The sequence below is a fragment of the Corvus moneduloides genome, chromosome 1, assembly GCF_009650955.1.
Source record: "Corvus moneduloides isolate bCorMon1 chromosome 1, bCorMon1.pri, whole genome shotgun sequence".
Lineage (NCBI taxonomy): Eukaryota > Metazoa > Chordata > Aves > Passeriformes > Corvidae > Corvus > Corvus moneduloides.
This window is the reverse complement of record NC_045476.1, coordinates 19,322,062-19,337,749: the sequence shown is the minus strand read 5'-3', so window position 1 is coordinate 19,337,749 and position 15,688 is coordinate 19,322,062. Positions and strand designations below refer to the sequence as shown.

Here is a 15,688-nt window from a genome sequence, read left to right as displayed (position 1 = left end):
TGCAAACAGGACCAAGAGGCTCCACGGCGCAGCATCAGTCTTTAATGGGGTGTCCATGAGATACTTTCTCTCAGTTACCATCACCATATTGTTGCAAATATATTGACTAAATAATTAGTCAACTCAGACTAATGGACAGAGTCTTTCTGTGCTCTTCAATGCAGCATAACTCTTGGGCAAAAAAGTCACTTTGCACCTTCTGGGTTTCCTATTAAATGAAGAAGTAACAGCAAAAGTTGATTTCAAGATCAAGTTACTGATATCACTCTCTCTTGCTCCAGAGGGAAAATGATCCCATCAGACCTTGAAAGAAGAATTGTTGAAGCCAAACAAAAAGTAAGTTTACCAGCTTTTCTGCTTCCAAAGAAGAAAAAAACACAAAGAATGGTAAAGCCAGTCATTTGCTTTCCTTGGTAAAACAACACAGCCTTGCCCATTAAGTTTGATTTATTTCTCAGAAATGTAGCCTGCCAATTACTGAGGCAAGAGTTGCTGAGAAAATAGGTTTAGAGCTACTTTATAATATCCATGAGCTATTTGGCTTTCTTTTTATATGTTTTTCTGCATAACATCCTCCTCCTCATCAGCCTATGATGCAGTTTCTCAGCTGAATATTGTCAAAACCAGTGTAATCATTTTGGGGAATTTGTTGTATTCTAATGGATTGAAAATACTTCTCACAGACTCACCAAATCAGTGGAAGGTAAACTAAAATCCACATATCTCTAAAAATGCACACACTTTTGTATGTGTTCACTAATAGAAGCTAGAATTAAAACATCAGTTTAAAGTATGCAGTGAACTCAGCCCTGCACTTTTCAACATTTATAGTCACTAGACACACAGCAGTCAAAGCTGATTAATAGCACAAATCTTCATTAAAAGCACATTTTTTTCCAAGAAAAGCAATACAGGATATAAAAAAATGCGGCAAAATGACATTAGAGTGCCACTCAAATCTACTGACTGTTGCAGAAGGAAGTTTGGACTTTTTTGATGGTTTGAACCCCCAGTTCTGCAAAAAAAAGTAGCTACTCTTGACCTCTAAGTACTCCTTATGAAATCAATGTAACTACAAATGAAATTTAAATGAAACGCTGGTATAAATTTTCGCAGACCCCAGACCTCATAGTGCAGAAGTGATGGCTGGTGAGTGCTCTACTGTGAGGCACAGCATTTAGCAGAGGGAATCCAAGAGATTCTCTGTGAAGGCTGCTGGTTTTACCTTCAAAGAGCTGTCTCCCTGCTCTGCATGAGGGATGGGGCTGGAGGCAAGCCCCACACCTTCCCTGACCACTGCCCCAGGAGACACCCTCAGACAAGGTGTTCCCACTGACAGAACTGGGGCAGGCACCGCATGTCCAGACACTCACTGGGGTAATTGCAATGCAGCTCAGGGCATGGTCCAGAAGAAATGCTTGTCTCACCATGGTGCCTGGTTGAGGTTTGTTTATGTGACATCCTGCAGTGCAGACTATTTTGTTTCAGGCAGGTGGTGTGAAGGAGAATTGTTCTGTTGAGCCCTTACCTGTCTCATGCATTCTAATAAATGGAGGATGCTGGTTTGGAAGTTTGCTGCCACCTTAAGGTAGAAACTATAATATCCCTGGCATCTAAACTTTGAGAAAACCAGTGTAAAATAGCAGGGAAGTCCTCTGGGAGACGCTTGTGGGGTCACTGTGGGGGCCCCACAAGGGGAGCTGAGGCTCCTGCAGGATGAGGGGGCTGCAGTACTCTGAACAGGTGTAACATCTCTCTGCTTTCTTGCAGGGATTTGTTCCTTTTCTGGTGAGTGCCACAGCTGGGACAACAGTGTATGGGGCATTTGATCCTCTCATAGCTATTGCAGACATCTGCAAGAAATACAAAATCTGGATGCACGTGGATGTAAGTTCGATCACACATGGAGGGCTGGATTACAAGGTGTATTAGCATTAACTTATTCATTTTGAAGGGTATAATCTTGTACAAAACCCATTGTATTTAGTTCCTGAAATTAAGTCTTAACATCCAAGCACTGACTTCCCACTCCTCTGAAAGGCTCAGGTCAGAGGGATATTTTGGGAGCTGTGACTGTAGTTGTAGCAACTGGGGCATTTAAGATGACCTAGTTTGAGTGCTTTTGGCTTTCAGCTTTATCTTAAAATGCCATTAGTAAAGAAATACATAAGAAGCGTACTGAGTACTGGCTCAGCTTCCGCAGCAGCTGCAAAATAAATACATAAGGAAAAGGCTACATTTGTCTGGAATAAAGTACTGCAAATTGCTGATCAGGTTAATGCAAGTGCTAGGGAAATTTATCAGATTGGCTACTTAGCTTTATCCAGACTCTTGCCAAGAAATGTTTCTGAAGGATCATCTTTCAGCCCTCGAAAATCTTCTATGTCATTTTTGCAAGTCCTTTCTCCAAAAACGCTTGGTAATTGACTTCCCATAGATTTTGGAGTCTTGATTTTGCATTACTGTGTCAGCCAAAATCAGTATAATTCAAAGGAACAATTTGTATTTACCTTAAATACTTCTCAGTCACATGAAATGCCTGCTTGTACCAGATCTCTGTGAGGAAAGCAAATGAGTAGAGGGCAAGCAGTAACGGGTCCAAAATATGATGAAAATCCCCCAGAGCAGCTGAGATCTCAGCCTGGTTTCTTTCTACAAGAGAAAAGGCAGCTGACCCAGGAGCAGCTCTGCAAGTAGTTAATTACAGCATGGGCAACCCGATGTGCTGGTGTCAGAGGGGCAAGTGAGGGGTTTGCAGATGGTAAGGGTGGGCACCTGGATTAGGGGCTATTAACCGCTGCTTCTAAGATACTGGAAGAAAATTGTTAGCACAGCTCATGCCTCAGGCTCCATCTGCTTGGTCATTTTGGAATGTGCCACATAAGCAAGATAAAAAGGGTCCCAAACTGATGGGAATGCACAGATGTCATCACAGAGGAAAGCAGAGCTCTCATTAAGAAAATGTATCTTGCCTTCCAGGGAGCATGGGGTGGTGGGCTCCTGATGTCAAGGAAACACAAATGGAAGTTAAATGGCATCGAAAGGTATGATCTATTAGTATCAATAAAAGACATTCATTAAATGCATTTTAACATACTTATGATTACCATAGCAATGCCTGTAAAAATAAAGGATCAATGTTATCTCCAAGATACAGTAGGGAGAAATCACATAAACTGTCCTTCCAGTTGCAGCAGTATTGCTGATTGCCTTTGTGCTACAGTATTGTGGCAATTCGTCTTGGAGTATAAACAGCAGACATTCCGTGCTTGTTTCTCTGTTCTTCCACCATACATTCAGAGGTCCAGAGTAGTTTCTGCAGTGTTCTTTGATTCAGCATCTAACATGAATTAGCAATTTCATTTTAAGAAGTGAATCTTGTAGGTCTTGTACGCCGAGGTTTTAAGTATAAAACATGGATGGACCTGCAGTTAGGACATGTCCTGCTCTGTCACTTCCGGAGAGAATAGCCCTCTCCAGACTGTGTTATTGATGTCTTCTCAGTAAATCTGTGCCTGGATATATACATGATTGTAGTCCTGAGCTCATAAATATTGCCAATAATGCAGATGAACGTAAGTGATGCTAGTCCAGGCTGGAAGGACTGAGCTTAAAGTTAAAAACAGCTGGTTACTCAGAATCATTTTGTTAAGCCGTGGAAATCCTTTCCATAGGATGTTAAGATTTATCTACATTCAAGGAAAGACAAAGACTGTTCAGGGTTTCTGTGAGCCATGAATGAGGGAAGCTCAGAAAGTATTTTGAGAAAGTTCATAGGTGCTTGCCCTGTTTTGAATTCTTCCCAGTCACCTATTTAGTCCACTTTCCAGAGGCAGTACACTTGGCTAGGTGGAGTCACTCTCATTTCTGTATTTCCTGAAGTTCATGATGTTTGAGAGTAAATCATTACTCCCTTCCTCCTTCTTTGTCACTAAATCAAATTTCTGTTCCTTGCCGATTAAAATTACAAACAACTTCCTCATCCTGATCCTGGAGTTTAGGAAGATATCTTGATGATTCAGCTCTTTTCTCATGCATCTCTCATGCAAAATTTGGAAAGCAGCCAACGATTTTATAAATTTGATTTAGTTAAGACTGCCTACAGCACTCCAGACTTACATACCATACATTAAAGGGACATATATCCAAATATCCAGCAAGTTAGCAGAATCTGCCTTGTTGCCTGTGATGGCAGAGTATGAAACAAAGTGTTTGCCTCCCAAATTGCTGCCCAAATTGTGCTGGAATAAGTTCAGGTTAAATGTACTTTGGAGCATTTTCCACATAGTATGCTTAGATCCCGAACTCCACTGAATGTTATTGAGTGCTTTGATAAGCACGATCTCAATATATTTGGCAGTGAATTAAGGAAATTTGTTATTTTGAATGCTGTTCCTTTGCTTGCTGGACACAGCAACTCATTTCAGTTTGTCCAGATCTTAAGTGTGGGAACCTTTAGAGCAGGCCTTTTATGGACCTTTCTGTTTCATGGTAGATAATGGAGTCATCACAGGTCTGAGTAGAAAAGAACTGAAGCTGTTAGGAAAGGGAACATTTACTGCATCACACTGTGCTCTGAGTATTCACATCCTTCTGGTAACAGTCCAGCAGAAATACTCCTGTCACAGGCAGGACGAGTTGCAGGACTGTCCTTACCATGCCCTCCAGTCCTCCATGGCAGATATCAAGGTGCTCGAAGGCGCCCTGAAGGAAGCACAAGCCCCCAGTATGGAGAAGATAGGTCTGGCCAACATCAGGAGTTCCAGTTTGGTGTCCCCCATCCAGAGGCTCAGGCAGGGGTTGACAGCTACAGGTGAGAAAAGCATGTGTGCAGTGAGTGAGTGCTCCCATAGAGAGTCTGGGCATCCTTCTGGGGGCTGTGGCTGGTCAGTGATTGCATCAGTCTGTATTTAGTGATGGCTCAGGACCAAATTCTTCCAGTCGTGAATCTCTCCTGTCATCCATTTGAAATCTCTAAAGGAAAAATACTCCTTTTTTTCCTATCCTTGACCCACAGCCAAAAAATCACGTAGGTTCTTGGTGCTCTGTTATTTGGGCAAACATGAGATGCTTTTGGAAAACATCTGTGGATTCCTGTAGATTTTTTCACTTTGCTGTTTGTCTTGGTCAGCAATTTCTTCAAACACATACTGATGACAGAAGCCCAAAATAACTGATAACAAATGAAAAATGTTGGATTTTTATTTTACATAATTAATTATTTTTCTGTGTGCAATTGGTATGTAATTAGGTAAATAAGTGACCATAATTCACATCTGGCTGTTGTCAGTAAGTAATCCTTTTTCTTGAGAAAATGCATACCATTATTGTTACTTAGAGGTCTCTTAAAGAATTTCTGTCTGATTTTGCATAGGCACAAATGAAATTAAAAAGTATCATATCAAGGGAAATTCATAGACCTGAGTGGATGTTTGGAATCGTTAGCTTTGGTGTTGTAATCAGATGACTGAGCTGATTAAAAGCTGCCAAATACTCAAAAAGCCAAGCCAAGTGGCCAGATGTTGCCTGTTCCCTACAGATTTTGCATCAGGCACTTGCACAGTCCCATTTAAATAGCAAAGAAGAAAGCACAGAAGTACTGCCTGATGTCCATGTGAATTTTGAATTTGCTTGCCTTAAAGGAGTAGAAGCAATTTGGCAGGAGGTGCATAAACCTGTAGCACTGTCTCCAAGTCCTGCAAAGGAAAACACTGCTAGATTCTAACATGCTCACCTCTGTTCACATCAGTGTTACCTGCAAGTATGCCCTGGGTCCTTTAAGTTTCCACATGCCTCAGTTGACTGATTTATGCCAAAAATACAAATTGCTGCACTAGATGAAATCACAAGCACTATGTATCCTTGACAGCTTGCCCAATAGGATACAAATATATACATTTATCAGCTAATTCATCTTATGTAACAATATTAATTAGAAAACAACTAGTCAAGCATAACACAAAATTAAAATAATAAACAACTGGACAACCTTCCATTCAGCCCTCACCACAGTCCCAACTGCCTCTTCTCTAGACCGTGTTGTGTCAGTTCTCTGTTTGTTCCCCAAACCTAAACTGACAGCAGTTTTTCCAACACATGTGTACTGAAGGGAGGCAGGATCAGACTCTTTTCTGGCAAGATGGGTCAGTTCCGTGCATATTATGGTAGCTGTGTGACTTGCTGTAGCCAAGCAAAAATTACGAAATTTTGCCACCATCAGAGCAAAAAGGAAAATTACTTGGGGCCAGGTTTTCCAGGTTACTCAGAGACTTAGTGATACCCAGAAGTATTTCAAGGAATTTTTAAAAATGCCTGTGTGAGCAAATTACTAAAATCTTGCTGAAACTGGAATCAGAGGGAGGGAGACCTGCTAGGTTGCCAGCTTCCTATCTGCGTCTTTAATTGACTGTGCAATTTTAGGATGTTCATCAGTCAAGTGGGTGTTTTTAGGAAGTTTGCCCTGTATTTGTAAAGTATATATGGCTCCCCAGAAAGTTTAACACTGATTAAATTTAGTGGATAGAACAATTATCCTGTGGTAAATTGCCAGGATTGTCATCCAAAAGCCAACTGGAGTGGATTAGTCCCCTGTGAAGGCATTGCTTTCCTAATATCAGCCATGATTATTTTCAGCTTTGCTTGCTCAGAAAAAGAAAAAAGTGAGTATTGCTACATGTTCGGTATTATTCTAACTATTTCTAAATGCCTCTGGGGTTTCATCACATAGTACAATATCTGAGTTTCATGTGGTTTTCTGTCCCAGGGCTAACTCAGTGACCTGGAACCCTCACAAGATGATGGGCGTCCCACTGCAGTGTTCAGCCCTGCTAGTAAGAGAAGAGGTATGTCACAATATACGTGCTTCTCTGCTCCTTTCTGGCATTTTGCTTCTGAAAATCCTGGATATTTTCTTCATCACTGTGTCATAGCTAATATTTGCTAATGTGATGATTATAACAAGAACAGAGAAAAAACCTCTATTTGCATGCTTAGGCCCTGATTGCAAGAGGAATTAAAGCAGGGGTCTAGCAGAAATGAGGCAATCAGTGGCAATATCTCTACAGAGTTTTGTGACTTCCCATTCAAAATGTCCATGGTTAAGTTGTGGTTGCATAACTGTGTAACCCCACTAATTGCTGTGTAGCATAAGATGTAACTGCAGGCAAACTCTGGTCCTCTTGGGGTGAATGTCATGGTTTACACACAGCACAACATTTGGTTCAGAATCAAGGCATCATTACACTTTCTAGACTTTTATGATATTCCTGCCCAGCTTTGAACTATATATCCACTTGGGGGCACATGGAAGTAAAAATGGAGCACTAAGTGCACTTGGAATAAAAAGTAGATGTTTCATTTAGCGCTAGAATTTGAGTTACCCTCCAAGCCTGTAATTTTCATACAACCATCAGTTACCGGAACAGCTGCCGTACAGCCATCACTTAATAGACCAGCTATCAAAAAGCTGGTTGCTGTTTTGCTAACAGCTGTACAACAGATTGTATACAAAGTGATTGCACTTAGGAAGAGAGAAACTGGCTTTTATTTGCCCTCTGGGTCAGTTCCCCAAGACAAATCCTGCCTGGCTGAAGTCAGTACCATCCTTGACTTCTAGTGAGAACAGATGGCTCAGATTAGGAGAAAGTCAATTTTTTTCCCCCCTCTCATTTTGCTATCTCAGTTTTGAGTTACACATAAAGATTAGACTTGATGATAAACAGCCATGTTATGATTCTTCTTGGATTGGAAATTGCCATTTTAGGCAACAGCCCTAAGGTATACCATAAACTTGGTTGAGATCTTAACTGGAGCCAGAATGTGGCTCTCTGCATTTTACTTTAAAAAGGAAACCTCATGCTTTCTTGAGCCAGGTTTCCTCACCTTGTTGGCTTCTGTCCCTCCCAAAAAGCAGCCTCTTAGAATGGTATGTTGCAGCCCAGAAATAGCTCTAGCTGGCTGTTTAAAGGCCATATGCTCTTCTGTCTCTTCAAAGCTTTCTTTACCACTTAAGCATCCAATCTGCAGCTGAGGGCTTTGCAGAAAAGAACTGTTCCTACAAAGAAAGAAAACAATAAAAATCAGAATTTTAGAGACCAAAGCAATTGAAAAGTGCTGTGATATTCTTTAGATTAGTCACCAATTGTCTTGGTCTGACTCAGAAAAGATACCTTCAAAGAAAAGGAGGAAAAGGAAGCAGAACAAAGAATAAAAGGCAAGATCCAAAAATGAAGTTAAGCATAAGAATGCTAAGAAGCACCATGTCCAGCTTTTTATGAAAAATGATTTGGATCTGGGAGTGGCTTACACATTGCTGGATCAGGTACCAAGGCATCTTGGGCACTGAAAGGCATTAGTCCATTGAGCAACTAAGTCTAGTTTTGTCTTTTTTTTTGATCTTCCTTTTGCACTTGGACATATTCAACTGAATTTGGGGTTTTGTAGTTTTTCACCCAAAGCAACCTTCAAAGCAGTAGTCAAATCTGTGCCAACATCACTGTGTTTGTGTCTTTGTGTCCATAAGGGACTGATGCAGAGTTGCAATCAAATGCATGCTTCCTACCTCTTTCAACAAGACAAGCACTATGACCTGTCTTACGACACGGGAGACAAGGCTTTGCAGTGTGGACGGCACGTTGATGTCTTCAAGCTATGGCTGATGTGGAGGGCAAAGGTAAGACAGCCTGCTGCACATTTCTTTGTATTAAAATAATGCACACCAGATACACTTCCGGCAGAGGGGGTTCTGTAATCACAAATTTAAAAGATATCTGACCTGAATTTCACATATATAACAGGAAAGAAAGAACATTATTATTTTCTGAGGGTTTTATACTTTTAAAAATGGAGCTTCAAAGCAGCACACATGATTTTGAAACTTGAACTGTATGGCTTTGCATAGCATTTGCCTTGTGTAACTGCAGGCATAAATCATATACCTAGGAATGTTGTTACAAAGATTTCTGGAAATAAAAAGATGTTTTAATTATATTCAGAAATTACACATGGCAAATCAAGACTGGAATACCCAGTTTCATTGCATGCAGTAGATACGAAGTAATCTTTCGGAGGAGTAGAGCAAAACTCATCAAAAACTCTTCACTGGGAAATCTGTAAACACCAGCTCTAATGATTACTTTCTCTATATTGCTAAGTTCTTGCACGTATTTATCCAGTCTATTATGTCAGGTTGCCTAAGGTTGGTTCAGAGGAGATGACATCACTGTTTTCATTTCCAGAAAGCCTTAAAGATTCTCATGCTTCATTAAACCTCTGAGGAGGTGTGGGAGTCTGTAAAGGAGGATGCAATAGCTGGGGTCTGCAGAGTAGCAGGCAATTTTAGCCACGTCTCTTTTACTCCAAGCCTTTCTCCTGGGGCTACCTCTACTCTGTTTTGAAATGTCTATACCCAGAGGGATAATGACATGGGCTTTTAAGTCAGTTCTGCACTGCCAGAACAGATTTAGCAGGGACATGCATCCGTTACTCAGAGACATTTCTCCTAAAGCCTGTTTTTTCAATATGCCTTGTACTGTTTTTTCTCTTCTCACACTCTGCTTGTAATATTAACATTACAAAATAGGATGTGTGTTCCTTAAAGAGTTTATCTATTGCAGCTGTTTATTCCCCTTCCTCCCTCTTGAAGATGAATCCTTTGTTTGAGGCATCACAGTTGGTGATTGCAGGAACAATTATGATGTCACAGAGAGGATTATGACTTCTGCCAGAGAAGAAAAAGCAGGCTTTTCTGCAGCTCTTAAAAACACAGCTTCTGAGTTTATATGGTATCTGTTAGAAAAGAAGAGAGAAGAACACTACAGAGGCAGGGTAGTATCTAAACAAAGTGTGCATTTTCACAGGCATCAGACTGGGCTCTAAAAGTGAATCTACCCATTCTGTGCTTGACTAAAAATAAAAAAAAAATTGTTCTTGGAGAGGTCCCAGCTATCATTCCTGGAAGATTAAAATCCCCTATTCTGAAAATAGCAGGAGACTCCCCATGTCTGGAACTCAACACCTCCTGAAACCCCCCTCTGTGCCAGTCCAAGCTATCCAAAAACATCCCCTGCCTCTCTGCAAAATCTACCAAAGGCACCCTTTGTCACAGAGGTGCCATTCAGGTTCTCAGCAAAATATTCCTGAGAATCAAGCAAGTACCTGATGCTTATTTTGCAGAGTTGGCTATAGGAGTGTCAGTGGCAAGAGCTAGAGATAAATGAGCTCTGCTTATCAAAGTGCCCTTCACCACATAGAATCAGATCCTTAGCTGATCTCACAGAGACTTCTGAGCGGTGACTTGTGCTGATGTGTTGGCAAGTATTGCGTGGTCCTTTTGCCCTTTTAATTCATAGAACAGATATTTACAAAACTTCTTTTCTTCATCTCTCTGTAAAGGGAACCACAGGATTTGAAGCACAAATTGATAAGTGCTTGGAACTTGCTGAATACCTATACAATAAAATAAAGAACAGAGAAGGGTATGAAATGGTGTTTGATGGAAAGGTATGTAGTGCAACTTCTTTTTCTCAGTCGGTCAGCTGTGTTTTCTTCATTACCTCTTGTGATGCTACCAACAGGTCAAATCAAACAGCATGAGACAGAAAGCAGGGACCCTTTTAACAAAACCTGGTTTTGTGCCAGTTCCTCTCTTCCTCATAGAATGCAGGGAACAAGGACAGCTGTGCATAAGTGTTCAGTCTGCTCAGTTTAACCCTGCTGAAACAAAACACTGGTATCTCAGCCTAACACAACCCACAGAGGCACAATTAGAACCAGCTCTTACATAATAAAAACAAGTTGCAGTTTCGTAAGGCAGGGTCTGTTAGGAGTGAGAGGTACAGTGCCCCACACAGTTCTGAAAGGACAGATGTGCGGAGCGGTTCTATCAGCATTCTTAGGTGGGCAGTCACAGGGGAACTGGGATGGATGACCTGGAGGGACTGTCTGCACTGAGGTCCCTGCTGTGATGGGGTGGAGTCAGCAGGGCAGGGGCTGGTTGTGCTTGGAAGCCCAGCTGGCTCATGGGACAGAGGTTGCACCACTGTCTGGGGTGCAAATATTGCTAGGCAGTCTGGAGGGAGTCTGGCTGAGATGGGAGCCCTGGATGCCAGGAGCTCAGCTGGAGCACAGTACCCAGGGCAAGGCAGTGCAGCCTGGGCTGGCTGGCTGTACCTCTGCTGTGCTCGGCCATCGCTTTGTGGGCAGCCTCTCCAGCTGTCAGGGCTGGGGACAGGCCTGGTAGAAACCTCCGTTACAAAGTTAGCTGGTGTTCTGTAAAAGAGAGCAAGGATGAACACCACTATGTTTCTTCAGAGATTACAGGCTCATATCAACATACCACTGTGGAATTTATTTCCCCCACCTCTCACATCATCACTGACTTTGGTCCACTGGGTCTGATGATGAGTGAAGGAACTGGCAGCAGGAGGAGTTGCTGTAACATGCATTTAGCATCCAGCAACAAGGAACATACCAAGGCAGGCAACTGTTGAGAGATGGGAAAAATGCACAAAATGTCAACTAGTTCTTACTTTATGCCTTTCTGCTTAGTGCTCCCATAGATGTCAAACAAGCTAAGATGCTGTGGTGCATGCATATTAATACAGCAGCTAGCTGAATCAAATTGAGAAGTAATAAATTTCATTAAATGTAAGAAAATCTTAGACTGTCTTATGCACCACCTGTGGCTCCTGTTTACAGAATCAGATTCTATATTATTCTGTCATGTAATAAAAGTAAATGACACAATCCTCACCTCAAAATTATCTGTAATAGACCCTTGCCTTAGCCACATGATCCCTTCAGCCCCTGGAGGGGACAAGAGCTGCAAAATCTAGATGCCTTTCAGAAAGGCATAAATATATTTGCCCAGCTGGATGATGTGTTTCTGCATCTGACGCCCTGGGAATAAATTGCTCAAAATTATCTTTTCTGCATTAATAATGACAATGACTCTCAGTGGACCACAATAATGAAACCATTGACTGCTGTCACAAGATGATGTATGAGAGGGAGGGAAGGCATGAACTTAATTGCAATTGAGATATTATGAGCATTTCTTACAACGTAAACTATTATTATTCTGTGCTTAGCCTCAGCACACCAATGTCTGCTTCTGGTACATACCTCCCAGCTTGCGTGGAATGGAGAACAGCGAAGAGCGAACGAGCCGCCTGATGAAGGTGAGCAGTGTCCTCCAGGGTATCCTGCAGTAGGCAGTGAAACCCTTGCAGGCAGGCAATCCCCAAAGCAATCTCCCAGGGCACAGGGCAAGGTGAGATTCTGGCAACCTCTATGGTTGTTTTACTGCAGGTCAGTCTGGTGCTGCCTTGCACTGGTGTCCAGGTGTGGCATTCCCTGGCTTTGCCTGAGCTCCAGAGCACGTATTCATGTACATGTTCATGTACTGAAGCTACTGTGAACTGCAGTCACTAAACCCAGCAAGGGCAGCAAAAGCTCAACAATACTACAGCACCGTGGCATATGAAAACAATTGTAGCCATGTTTTGAACATAAAAAAACAGCTACTGTGTCCCTGTCAGCAATATTGAGGAAGTAGCAGAGGGAAATTTCCCCAGTCATTTTAAGAGGAGGGCAAAGAAATGCGATAAATTGAATGCCTTTTCAATGTGACATTTACTCCTTAGTGGGGGCTTAATGTTTTTATTAATATTGGATGTAATTTCATTTCAGCTGCTTGTAGCTCTCTGTCTTCTATAATAAAAGAAAGTATACCCTATTTTAATACTAATGAGGATGATGATAATAATGAAAATAATGATGATAATAATGACAGTAATAATAGTCATCATGATCATCATCATCCCCTGCTTTTTGTTACTCTGCAGGTGGCACCAGTGATAAAAGCCAGGATGATGGAGTATGGCACGACCATGGTGAGCTATCAGCCCCTGGGAGACAAAGTGAACTTCTTCCGGATGGTCATCTCAAACCCTGCGGCCACTCACCAAGACATTGATTTCCTGATTGATGAAATAGAACGCCTGGGACAAGATTTATAATAACTGGGTGTGAAAATCTGTTCCTGGACCTCTAAGTAGACAATTAAGTTGTCACAAACTGTGCGAATGTATTTGTAGTTTGTTCCAAAGTAAATCTATTTCTATATTGTGGCGTTGGAGTAGAGTACAGTTTAAAATCAAGAAACATGGCTCCTTTAAAGTCCTTTCCTGAGTTTTAGAATGCCTCCTTAATAAATAGCTGCACAAAAAGCTTCATTGAAACACATAAGGAAGACCAGAAGATACTTAAAATTTTACCCCAAATTTTAACACAGTAATTACTTCAAATTAAAAGCAATCAGACTGAATGATGCCAAAGTTGCCCAAAATTATGACAAAATCAAATTGGGGGAAGTGGGAGGGGGTGGTGAGATGCAGAATATACATGCTGTATGTTTAAAAGTGAAAGGATTTTGCCTTTTTCGTAGTATTAGAAGAGAATTTCTAATTTACCTATAGCAACATTTCAAATGTATTTAAATAAGTATAGTTTTACAAAAGGAAATATATATATATATATATATAAAAAATCCTATTTTGTAAACTATATATTTTTATTTTATATGGGTTATAAAACTGCAAGGACAGAAGCTGAAAATTAACTGGAATTCTTTTTCTTTTTGATGGAGGTGCCTCAAGTATTTATTACTGCTTATTTTAAAAGACAAGCCCACATAATACATTCTTTCTCCGTGTCATATGGATTGTACATCTCCAGGGTTGGTTACTGAAAAACCTCAAGAGGACTGCAGCTCTTACAACCACTTAATGAGATCAATTACAGTACAACAATAGGATGCTATTATTCCTAATTATGTTTCCCACGTGGCCTAAGCAGACGCACAATCAATATACAGTGCTAATCAAGACTGAAATAAGGTTGTATTTGGATGGTTTCTGTGTTCTGTGTTTAAAAAACCTATTAAAAAAAAAAAAGCCACATCTGAGTAAATTCTTATCTCAAAACTATTTCTGCTGTGAGCAGTCCCAAACTCTATTGAAAACCTCGCAGTTACATTAAGAAGGTAAAGACTTCTTACAGATGTACAAGTCTGCAAGACAAGGCCTAAATTAAATGTGACTGTAATCTGAGTGACAGGGATGGGATCTAACAAACTGTTTTGTCAAAGGATTCTCACAGTGCTGGACTCCATCCTTGTCTACAACAAAGTTGAGATATGGCTACATCTGCCAAAGAACAGCCCCCTACAGAGTCTCACAACCATGGGCACAGCTCTTGCAGAAATTATTTGATGCTTCATTCCTTAGCTTTAGAGGTGTCTCTGGCATGGAAACTGAAATTTATCCTTTCTCCTTGCAACATCTGGAAGTGTTGGTAAGAGTTCTGCAGCTTAGACCTGTCTACTTATAACCCTACTAAAGTTTTGGTTTTAACATTGCCTAAATGGCCAACTTGTGTTTGTAAAGCAATATTGTTTTGCTGTCTCTAAAATACTTGAAGACAAAAAAAGAAGTGCAATGTGGTTTTAATTTCATCTAAAATAGATAAATGGAGTATTGATTCAATGTAATATGAGGATATGACCTAAGAGGAAATAAATAGTGTCTGTAATTGTGTTGCCTTTATTATAATGATAGTACTGTTTTGTCACCTCAGATTGAGGCTGTGCACTTTAGATTTAAACTGTACAATGTTGCAAATCAACATGTGTTGCTGTATAAGCTTGTACAATATATTATTGATATGTCATTATTTGTGTGGTGGTAGTATTGACTCTTGATAGTGTAAGAACTGCATTCACGCCTGTCCCTCTACTGTATCTTTGCTTGGTGTTAACCTCTCCTCGTCAGCTTCTGGGCAGGCCTCTCACCTCACTTCACTTCAGTGGACTTCCATTGCTATCTGCATAGTGTTGCAAGCCAAGCTGTAGAGGAGATACCAGTTCTATCAGGAAGGCCTCAATGTGACCTCTGCTAACGTGTCAAAATCAGCACTAATCACTGAAATACTGAGTAGAGCAGCAAATTATATTCTTTTTTCTTGCTGGGAAAAAGGCAAGCAAAGAACTTATAAAGTAAAAATAGGACAGGGACGATGAAGGTGATCAGTAGCCTGGTTACATCTTGCATGTGCAATTACGTTTTAAAGTGCTAAGTGCAAACAGCGTATTTATTAGATGTATGTGCCAATCCAAGATTTACATTTAGTGTTCCAGGAGAACCAGCTCTTTTTTTTTTTACACATTACTGTACTTACTGCAGCCAGGAAGGAGCGGCATAGCAATCTGTTCTTGTGTTTGACCAAAGTATCTTATCTGTGGTGTTGATCTAAATCCAAATAAAAGTGTAAGATGCGACTCTGGGTCTTTTCATTAGCAGCACTGATGAGCACTCTAAGCGTTTATCACTTGTGCCATTTTGGAGCAAGGCCCCAATAAAGAGAATGTTTAATTGGAACTTTTTATGTCTCCTGCTGGATTTTTTCATTGCAAGATGCATTCTGTTCACTACTGTAACATAAAAATATAAACTCCACCACTAGACCTTTTCTGAGACAGTACTCCAGACCTTTTTTGGAGGCAGTACTCAGCACCAGCATACAAGGGCAAATCTGCCATCTGGTATTCCTTTACCTTATCTTTACAAGATGGATTTAGTTGCTTTTTCCTCCTCAGACAGCATCAATTTTTCGATGCTCTGTTTTGTCT

At 40.8% G+C, this 15,688-nt stretch overlaps 1 protein-coding gene across 2 annotated transcripts in view; it reads left to right on the top strand.

Annotated features, from left to right (window-relative positions):
- The window catches only part of GAD2 (glutamate decarboxylase 2), a 41,526-nt gene extending 26,089 nt beyond the window's left edge, over positions 1–15,437 (top strand). For both annotated transcript variants that reach the window (XM_032100925.1, XM_032100917.1), the window contains 8 exons: positions 282–336; positions 1,771–1,887; positions 2,980–3,044; positions 6,764–6,842; positions 8,522–8,671; positions 10,393–10,500; positions 12,090–12,179; positions 12,846–15,437. In XM_032100925.1, coding sequence (XP_031956816.1) covers positions 282–336; positions 1,771–1,887; positions 2,980–3,044; positions 6,764–6,842; positions 8,522–8,671; positions 10,393–10,500; positions 12,090–12,179; positions 12,846–13,019 — 838 coding nt within the window. In that variant the 3' untranslated portion in view covers positions 13,020–15,437. The remainder of the gene's footprint in view (positions 1–281; positions 337–1,770; positions 1,888–2,979; positions 3,045–6,763; positions 6,843–8,521; positions 8,672–10,392; positions 10,501–12,089; positions 12,180–12,845) is intronic.
- The last annotated feature ends 251 nt before the right edge of the window (positions 15,438–15,688 follow it).